The sequence below is a fragment of the Myripristis murdjan genome, chromosome 8, assembly GCF_902150065.1.
Source record: "Myripristis murdjan chromosome 8, fMyrMur1.1, whole genome shotgun sequence".
Lineage (NCBI taxonomy): Eukaryota > Metazoa > Chordata > Actinopteri > Holocentriformes > Holocentridae > Myripristis > Myripristis murdjan.
In genome coordinates, this window is record NC_043987.1 from 5,728,098 (window position 1) to 5,738,540 (window position 10,443).

At 41.8% G+C, this 10,443-nt stretch overlaps 1 protein-coding gene across 2 annotated transcripts; it reads right to left on the bottom strand.

The window, feature by feature from the left end:
- Nucleotides 1-1,736: 1,736 nt before the first annotated feature.
- st13 (ST13 Hsp70 interacting protein) lies at nt 1,737-10,379 on the bottom strand. 2 transcript variants are annotated; one of them, XM_030058201.1, is made up of 13 exons: nt 10,216-10,361; nt 9,701-9,839; nt 8,032-8,080; nt 7,769-7,853; nt 7,434-7,507; nt 7,121-7,187; nt 6,886-6,970; nt 6,401-6,511; nt 5,118-5,220; nt 4,640-4,756; nt 4,279-4,333; nt 3,203-3,291; nt 1,737-2,253 (listed from the first exon to the last, which is right to left on the bottom strand). In XM_030058201.1, exons 2-13 carry the CDS (start codon nt 9,808-9,810, stop codon nt 2,119-2,121), a joined length of 1,080 nt encoding a protein of 359 aa, XP_029914061.1. In that variant the 5' UTR covers nt 9,811-9,839; nt 10,216-10,361; the 3' UTR covers nt 1,737-2,118. The 2 variants fall into 2 exon arrangements, with proteins under 2 accessions (XP_029914061.1, XP_029914062.1); XM_030058202.1 differs by having other exon boundaries at nt 2,119-2,253; nt 10,282-10,379.
- Between the last annotated feature and the right edge of the window lie 64 nt (nt 10,380-10,443).

Here is a 10,443-nt window from a genome sequence, read left to right on the forward strand (position 1 = left end):
ATTTACTTTGAGCATACTACCCATCCATGCTGGTGCCAAAATGATTAGCTGATTAATGACAGAAACGTTATCAGTTGCAATTTTGATAATCAATTTATCATTGCATTTATAAAGTAAAAATCCCAAACATTTACTGATTGGATTACAGATTAATTATGATGCTAAGATTTGCTTTTTTCCCCCTTATGATAAAATGAATACCCAAGGGTTTTTTTTTTTTTAAGCTGCTGGTCAACTTAAGAAATTTGAAACCACATCTTTGGGCTCTGTCAATTTGCTATAAATGTTCATTATTTATGACATTTTACATACTAAGTGATTCAAATTCAAGTAGTTGCTGCCCTAATCCATGCACAGCCATGGCCTAAATGCTGTTGTCAGTGATGTGAAGTTGCAGGGCCAGCGGAGCCACGAGCCGCCACACGCCATACGGCAGTAAATCCTCTGGCCGGAAGACAACTGGCCTGGAGGATTAAGTGGCCTGGACACAGACTCCTGCCTCTCAGCCTGAGACACCACCTGACTTGTACTGCAGAACTAGTGAGGGCTTCCCTGTGCTACACAGTTTAACAGTTTCAACGGTGATAATCAAATGTTACAGTGAGGATGGTGTAATCTGCCCGCCTCTGTTAGCCGTCTGAATATTGCACTAGTCTGAGTGGTTATTAATATATATAAGTGTGATAAAACCCAGCCTCTCAGTCAGGGAAAAAAAAATAAAACTGGAAACTCACTCCCAAAAAATCAATACACATGAGTTTCCTATAATTGTTGAGCAGAGGAAATGCCCATATTTTGAATTCAATTAGCTGTTAAATTAGGGTAATAAATATGGCCTAATGCATAGATGTTGAACAGAAGCTGTCATTAAACCCAATACCACAACAAATACTGACATCTCATGAAAACATGAAATGATTTTGACTGTTTTTACTTGAATCAACTCTGGAAAAAAAAAAAAAAAATCAATACCTATGCTATTACTTACAAAGCGTTGCTTAGCACCAGTGGGAGGGTCTCAGAAATGAAAACTGTGAAAGCCTGGCAATGACAGAGCACCATGGAAGACGGAGGGGAATTTGAGCTTGTTTCCGTTCTTTTTTCCAGAACATGACAAAACGTATTTGGATGAACGCTAAATTGTATAAAGTCTAATGCAATAAAAGCTTTTGAATCACTGCTCGCAGCTAAACAAAGGAGCAACTGTGGTCAATGATAGGAAAAATAAAGTTTTTCCTGCATGGCCTCATAGCTGATAAATCAGAATACAAGAGAAACACAGTTGAGTTTGGTCATGCGAGACGTCAGCCACGCCAGAGAACACAACAACTGAAATAGGAAGGACAGGCCAACCCATTTTTGCAACAACCAAGATTTTTTTTGTTTTATTGTGAACATTTTCCCAACAGGGGTCAAAAAAAAAAAAAAAAAAAAAAAATCAACAAGCACAGGATTTTTTTTGCATTTGGAATAACAAGGAGACACATAACTTTACAGAGAAGATGAAAGGGAAAAAATCATTAGAAACCTGAGGCAAAAAAAGACATCAGTTCACAGAAAAATAATCTGATTTAAAAAGAAAGTGCCGACATGTTGTGTGTGTTCGGCTCCATATTCAGAGAGAGAGAGAGAGAGAGAGTAAGACCAGTTGCTGACTCATTACCAGTAGATCAATGTTTGTCTGAGCTGGCGGCTTGATGCAGGAGCTCCCAGTTTTACCGCTGCAGATACAGGTTAAAAAAAAAAAAATGCATCAACCTGTGGTTAAGCCAAGCCCCAGGCGAGAGGATACGTTTGACGAGTCAATGGGGTGCCAGGACTCCCCGTAATTAGCTATCAAGTCGCTTTAAGTCGAGATTGCTAAGTGCTAACAGGCTGGACCCCGATTGAGAGCATTTACAAGTGGCTGTTACCCGGCATTCTCTACTCTAGGGGGAAAAAAAAAAAAAAAAAAAGTTAGAGCAAGCCTTTCCTTAGAGCCGTCTCACATCATCCTCTCATGCCCATGACCCCATCACCCGCCCCCCGTTTGATTCGTACACAGTGGATTAATTGTTTTAGAAGTACTGTGGCTCTCCTAATTGCTCAGACCACGTATCCGTTCCCTCGTCCTCGTCTCTATGGCTGCGGCGGGGCTCCGAATTTGGAGCTCAGCTTGGAGATGAGGGCCATGATCTTGGGGTTGCTCTGGTACTTGGCGATGTTGGCGGGGTTCTGCGCCACGTCCTGGAAGGCGGCCATCACCTCGGGGTCCTGGAGTGCGAGGCGGAGCGGGACACAGGATCAGATGTAATAACAGTCGGCATGAACACGATCCAACAGAGCAAAGAACTTAAAACCAGCAAATTTGGATGCAAGAAAAACAAAAAACAGAAAGGTCAAAAGTACACAAACAGACATGAAAATCCTTTTACTGTTTAGTGAGTTAAAACATGACTTTCAAATAAGAAAATATTCATCAGGTAATCTCAGTGTTTGCTGTGTCCATTTTGGGATGTTCACTGCATTCTTGGAAGTGTAGACGTTTGCTGGCTTCTTCTACTTCAGTGAGTGACTTCCTACATTTCCCTGAATGGATTCTTACTTGTTGCATTCAGTCAAAAGTGAGTGAATGATTATTGAATGTGAGAGCCTTATAGACCTTTTGCACAGCAGCCATTTAGACACGAGTCCACTTCTGAGGAACTGAAACCAAAACCTCAAGATGTTTACAGTTGTTGTTTTATTTGGCAACGTTTTTTCTTTCAAACTCCATCGTCGCTGTATTGGACATGAATTTTGCCTGTTCTTCACAGGCTGAGAAAAAATGTCACCAAACTTCCCAAAGGAACCAGAAAAACAAGCTAAACCACCAATAGCTGTGCTTTTCTAACAGGGTTTAAGTGCTGAGTAAGCCTCTGCATGATGATGGTGCATTCACACAGAAAACTGCCAGTAAAAAAAGGAAACGACTTCAAACTAAACCAAAGAAATAGTTAAAAGTTAAACTAAAAACTATTTATGGTGCCAAATATATAAAATCTATGTTTGCTGATAATGACAAAACAATGCTAAAAAAAAAAAAAAAAAAAAAAAGTTATCAGCAACTGAGATATTGTGTGTTTCAGGACATTTTTGGCACATTTGCAGAGCTGCAGTGGCCCTTTATACAAGAGGTGCAAACTGGCAGGATGTAGAGGGGTAACCTTAAACAGCAGCTCACCTTCATGGCATTAAGCACCTCGGGGTCCTTCAGGAGCTCCCCGATACCGGGCATGCCGAAAGCACCTCCGCCTGGGAAGCCAGCGCCACCTGCAGGACAAGGATTATATTCGGTAGCTGTAACAGCTGTAGTTTTAATTAGTGCAGTGGTTCCCAAGAATCCCGACCCAGTCCTCAAGGACCCCACGCTCTGCAGGCTTTTGTTCCAACTCAACTCTTTCACACCTGATCCATGTGGGCCTCATGCTGATTAGCTGAAGCAGATCTACCTGAGCAGGGCTTGCATGAAGGTGCATGGGCTTTAATTGGGTCAGGTGTGCAAGAGTAGAGCTGGAACAAAATCCTGCAGGGCGGGGGGGGGGGCTTGAGGACTGGGTTGGGAACCACTGAATTAGTGCAACACAGCTGCCTGATTAAAAGGGGAGCAAATTAAAATAAGGTCCATCCTTATTGGACATACTTGTACCAGGGACTTTAGCTGGTTGCAGTTTAAGACGAGATGCTTCAGTCAGGTAGGGTAAACATGGCATTAAAGAGAAAGTGCAGCATGTGATCTGCAACCAGTCTTGAGGTCTGAGAACAAACTACAAAAAATGTGGCTATAAATAAAGATCCACTTGTAGATCTTGAGGATATGATGCTGCAGATGACGGCTGAGCAATATGGGCAAAATTCAATATCACAACTATTTTTGATCAAATACCTCAATATTGCTATTGTCACAATATTGGTGTGCAGATATTGTATATCGGTGCTTTCATAGGATATTTACACGAGATTTTTGATAAACAGTCAGTTCAACTTCAGAAAATCGCCTCTCTTTACTGTGATGCAGCCTTTAAAACCAGGAAAAGACAGCACTCATGAAATACCACGATATTACAATATTCAAAACCCCAGATGATATCTAGTTTCATATCACGATATTTACAGCCCTAGCTCCAACTGTCACCAGTTTAGCTGCTGAAACACATCCTTGAAAACCATTATAGCCTGTGATGATGTCTGTTTATGCCAGGCTTGTGTGATAACATTTTGAGTGCATTTTTCTTCCCTGATCCTTTCCGCTTTTGTTACCTGGGAAACCTGGGAAGCCGCCAGCTCCTCCAGCCGCTTGTCTGGCCTCCTCCTCCTGTTGTGAAGCAAAAATAAATAAATAAATACACACATAAATACATAAATAAATACATACAATACATTTAAAAATAAAAATAAAATAAATAATAAGAGAAGAACAGGTAAAGTTCACATCCTGAAGTAGACGGCAGGTGTCTCCTGCTGCTTCTGTGAAGCTACTGAAGCCTTGGTGACATTGTGAACATGCAACAGTGAGGCCTTTACATCTAAAATCAGAATAAAGCGGTGTGCAGAGGGGTTTCCCTGTAGACCCACAGCCTTATTCTCTCTCTCTCTCCTCCTGTCTCCTCCAGTAACTCACCCTCTGAGCCCGCTCGTGTTCCTCCCTGGCTTTCTTTATCCTCTCTTTCTTCTCCCTGATCTCCCTCTCCTCCTTCTTGCGCTCGTACTTGCGTCTGTGCTCGATGATTTTGTTAGCCTGAGAACAGAAAAGCAGCATGAGAGGAACACCACACAACAAAACCACAGCCGGGAGTCTCCGCATCATGTCAGTCAGTGAGGGATACTCTGTGCCAAGATGCTTTTGGAAAGCCAGCTGCATGGTGCCACACACAGCTGTTAGAGAATGACTCATGTTTACCCCAGGCACTGCAGATAGATAGACTTCTGTATATCTTAACTCATACATATATATACACACACATCACAATGTGAAGTTTCCAGGAGATCAAAAATCTGGGTCGACTCTGAATGTACAAAATGTCTGTGTTCCGATATCTCTTCTGTGATAAAACAAAAAGCCCGGCAAATTTTTGTTTTTCTAGTCTCGGGTGCTGTACCTTAGGCTGGACCTCCTTCAGCATGGTGCTGGCATCTTCGTCATAGTCCAGCTTACAGGCTGTGGCCAGGTCCTTGGCTGCCTCCTCCCAGTGTCCCAGCAGCCTACAGCCACACACACACACACACACACACACACACAGAAAACAGAAAGTACTGTTAGATCACCAAACAGATGGCACGGGTAGGGGGCAAAAAGGAATTCTGTGAAATGGCATCACTATCTCCAAGTTACACACGGTATCAAAGACACTGTGTGCGTGATAGTCGACTGCTGCACAAAACTCTTAACACTGAGGTAAAGCCGACATCTAGGACTGGGTACCAAACTTCAATACTTTTATGGCACCAACCAAATTGGTTCAACAGTATTGGGTATAGAAAAAACGCCTTATCATTCAGTATATCATTCAATAAATCTCATCAGCGTCACTGAGCCAATAAGCGTGCCGCATGCTTGTACCTGTAAGATCTAATAATGCTGGTGACTGACACTACACATCACATAGACAAAAAAACAAAACAAAAAAATAACATCAAGCGTATTTTTGTTTGGATGGAAGACGCTAAAAGCCAATGCCAACTCTTACTTTGCTTGTTTTTGTTTTCATATAGTCAAAAGATTGCAGTTTAATCTAAATGAAAAATAAGAGCTATTAGCCTGCTTTAGAGATTTATGAGCTTTGCAAAAATCACTATATACTGATTGCAGACAGAAATCAATAGATATATAAGCAGACTACTGATATAGGCAAACAGCAGCTTTAAAAAGTAATACTGATATCATTCCAACAACTATTATGACAGATGTTTTTTGTCTGATTGAAATTTGGCATTTTGTGAGCTTTTTTTGTGAGTATTTCATCAATACAACTGTCTTACTTGCAACAGAGCAAAACTAACTTGGTCTTTTGTTTACAAAAAGGCTTAATTATGACAAATGTGTCTGCAAAGCTGCACCTGTTTTGCATTTGTATTTATATTACAATTCTTATAAAAATTAATATCAGGATTGGGCATTACCAGTGGATATTAGATTAGTTTAGATTTGTTAAAAAAAACAAAAACAAAAACATTGTTTCATCCCTACAACAAGAGGGCAGCACTCAAACTATGAATTGGAGCTGCCAGACAGGTTGAGATGTGTTGGGCTGGTGGCTGTTTACACCTTGGGTGTGGCCATGAATGTGTGTGTGTGTAGCTGATTCATACTTAACATGGCCTCTTGGTTGTGTCTTCCTTCTACACACTACATAGTTCCCATGCGGTTGGTATGGAAACCCACCTGTGAGCTTTCCCCCTCCACTTGTACGGCTGTGCAGAGTCTGGGTTGATGCTGATCGCTCTGTCACAGTCCCTCTTGGCTGCATTGGGCTTCTGCATCCGGATGTAGACGCTGTCACAATGAGAGCCAGTGGTTACACTCACCGCTCAGAGCTGATTCATCACGGACAATGCAACAAAAGAGTACTGTTTCAGAGCAGAAGGGAAAAAAATAATACACGGCCACTATGACTCATTATGCATTAAAGACCCATGCTGACTGTGAAATGCTATTCACCAAAGGGATTTTTTTTTCCTCATTTGCAGCAGCGTCAGAAAAGGACATGGAGTCACGCAGCAGAAACATGTGTGCATACAAGGCAACAAGCACTTTAATGTTATTAACATTTTGAGTAGTCAATCCGTGGTGAGTCTGTGTGGTTCTGAAGATTTCTGCCACAAACACGACTTTGAGCGAGACTCTGAACGTCAGACAGAGGAGCTCACCTTGCCCTCTTTGCATACAGGATGGCTACGCGGGGGTTGAGCTTGATGGCTTCGGTGAAGAGATCCAAGGCTTTCTGCAGCTCGCCTACAAGGAACCAAAGACACCTTGTGAAAACTGATACAGGAAAGACGTGGCAAATCTATTTTTACGTCGTCTGTCAACATCCATAATCAATACAAAAGAGGGGGCTGTGTTGCATGCACCGTTCAGTTTCTGTAAGGAATATCAACCTACCTTCTCCCAGAGCGTTAATGGCCTCCATCTTCTTCTCATTGGCCTGTTCCATCATCTCCTCTGTGACCTGAGGGGAAAAAATATATGGGCACAAGTTCAGTCAAACCCTGCCTGAGACATTTCTGTTAACCAGGCTTAGATCGTCCTTTAGTAAACTGATAGCCATGTGATTTCCACATGACAGCAGGATTTGAATCCAACTGAAAGCATTAATAAATAATAGCTAGATTAATCTGCAGGCAGCGAGCATCCACATTCATTTCTGCAAGGGATCACAGAAAAAAAAACAAAAAAACAAAACAATAAAAATCACCTCCAGATTTTCATAATCTCCCATCTCCTGAGGTTCATCTGTGTCTGGCTCGATCACTCCGTCATTGTCGATTTCTGACGGGGGAAACAACAGCAATTACCAAAACACACAATCTACTTCCACACAATCAATATCCATTACTTTGAAAGCTCTGGTTGAAAGCCCAACTCTTCAAAGTGATACGTGTGGAGCAGGTAACAGAGCCCGTGGCTGTGATTCTTGTGCTTTTACAGTAACTAACACGAGCTTAGTAAATTTTGGTCTCCAGGCTTATTTCGCCCTGCGCTCATTTGGGTCCTGAGCTATAATTAAAAGACGTGGTGAGATGGACAAACCTATTTCACTCTCCTCGCTCTCAGATGGAACCGCAGGCTCAGGAGGCGCAGCAGAGGTAGGAGAAGGGCCACAAGGACAGCCACCCTAGACGAAAGAGAGCACCCTGTTACAACACCATTAGGTATTACAAGCAATCCACTATTTGCCAGTGCTATTTCACTTCATTTACTTTCTTACTGCTTTGTGTTTCAGCATTGTGTTGTCTTTAACCTAAATGATGCTGTATAATAATAGGATTTATCAGAGAATTTATTTTTTTCACCTTGCATGAGCCCCCTGTCTGGGCTGGTGGAGGAATTGTTGCACCCATGCTGCAATATAAAGATTTAGAAATGATTTCAGTAAACAAAACATGTCCAACAGGTGCACTTGAACAGAAAATTATTTAATTTCAAACCCGACTGATAATGGATTTTTGGGGGCTGATACTGCTCTATATATTTTGGAGTAGAAAAACATAAACCATTTTTTGTATACATAAAAACACACACTGGAAGCAAAAATAGTCAAGTGGTAGTACTAAAGTTATGTACTGATACTTGATATTTTAAAGCTTAACAATAACCTTACAATAACCTGTACAAAGTATTGTAAACAATAGAATTGGCTAAATAAACTGTTTTATGATAATTATTATATTATCATCAAAAGTTTTCATTGCAATATACAGTCTTTTTTGAGTATTGACCAAAATACACACTGTTCCCGTTATAACGGTGAGCACTGGCCAACAGATATACTGGAATCTATACAAACCAATTCCTCATGGAGATTAAAGTACAATTTAAACAATCTCTATTTAAGTCCTAACTTCCACACTAAGTAGACTGGAATTACAACATAGTTCTGACTGTCAATGACTATTAAAATAAAGACGATAATCTACATGACCAATTGAAAAGTCTTTATTAAATTTGATGATAAAAAGGGCACAGTTTCACTTGTTAGCCTTTTAGAGAATAACTGCCTCTGCATCTCTTTTAATGTGAAAATGGTTCCCCTTTTATTATTCAAATAGAGTGCAATGTTCAATCTCTGCTATTAAATGAAGAAAAGGCAACTTAAGACATTTTTGCTCATTAAATCTTTTAAACAGACCTATCTATAAAATGTTGCCTGGGTGAACTAAGTGCTTATGGGCTAATGAGAGAAAATGACAAGGCATGCTTTCTAATGGACAGAGCACTGACTGTATTCACCAAGATTGCCATTTCAGATCGTCAAATCAATGAGTGTATTTTCCCTGGGCAGGCAAGATTCCCACGGTAAATGATATTTACGCTGTGCTGGGCAGGGCTGAGGCACATGTTAGCCTGCAGCCCTATGAAGGGAAAGCTCAAGTTCAAGTTTATTTACAGCCCCAAATCACTGTTTACAGCATTCAACAGACAAAACAGGACAGCGCCCCTGACTTAATCCTCATAGCAGGCAAAAAACAAGATGTGGGACGGGGGCTGTGGGGGAAATCTTGAGAAAGAGCACAGAGCTGGCCGGACAGGTGTGTGATAGGTACGGATTAGGGCTGGACAATATATGGTTATCCAGACATGAACATGCACAATATTAATATCTCAAAAGGCAACAATATGGACACTATCAAATTTAGGGTTAGTTTAAGACAGTGATTTGGCAGATTTGATCAAAAGACTACTTTGTGAAGTAACTCCATTTTCTACATCCAGTTGGTATTATTATTGTTTTTTTTTTTTTTTTTTTTTTTGAAGAATGCTCATTTTTTAGAGGTTGCATCAAAATGTTTGATTTTATTTGCTGTTTAATTATTACTTTAACGCGGCCCAAGACAATGACTGGTCTGTTCTGATCAATAATAACTAATATGCAAATTAAATCCCCGATGGGTAATTGAAGTAAGGACAGGTCCGTGTAGCTGCAGGTGCACATGTGGCAGCGGCAGATCCGGATCTACTGACCCATGCAGCCAGCTCCTGAAGAAGCCCATCTCGGGGAGGTGCAGCACGCCCGGGTTGGACTCGCACATCTGCACGAAGGCCTTCAGCTCGGACACTTTCCGTGGATCCATGCTGCTCTGCTCGGTCAGCACACAGCCCGCTGCATGTGGTGGAGGGGGAAACGGGAAGAGAAACAAGCACCAAATCAGCTAACAAGACTAGCTTACCTGACGCTAATCCTGCCGTGCACTGGGCTGATGAATGAGCGCTACAACCTCGCCCTGCCTCACAATTTAAAGCATTTATCCGACTACGAATGCAATTCAAGCAACATGCAGTCACACGGCGATGTACAACGTATTATTTCATCAGCGCTTGTATCGAAGGTTGCAAGCCAGAAGTTTCTGGAAATGGATTTTGCAAAGCCGTGTGACGCGGTGGTTGTTTGACGCATGATAGCTAGCTAGCTGCGAGCGATAAAGACGACGCAAACGGCGAAACACAGACATAAAACAGCTAGTGAACGGAACACCCACCCTATCGAGCACTCAAACCTCTCACGGCTGAGGATAAAACACTGCAGAAGACGTGCAGCTGATTACCCGCCACAGCGCTGCCTCAATGGTGGCGTCGTTCCTGTGCGCTATTTTTAACCAGGCGGCTACCGGCCAGGCTGTCAAAAACACAGAGGTCCTTCCTGATATAAACAAGTCGCGAGGAGAAGCCGTTATTCTGTTTTGTCCAATCAGAGGCGGCGTGTGACC

Excerpts from the sequence above, each read along its gene's own strand:
- st13 (XM_030058201.1), bottom strand. The coding sequence starts at position 9,810 with ATGGATCCACGGAAAGTGTCCGAGCTGAAGGCCTTCGTGCAGATGTGC. Across the intron at positions 6,971-7,120 it reads CATTAACGCTCTGGGAGAAG|GCGAGCTGCAGAAAGCCTTG; the intron begins GTAGGTTGATAT and ends GGTTCCTTGTAG. Across the intron at positions 6,512-6,885 it reads CTGTATGCAAAGAGGGCAAG|CGTCTACATCCGGATGCAGA; the intron begins GTGAGCTCCTCT and ends TCATTGTGACAG.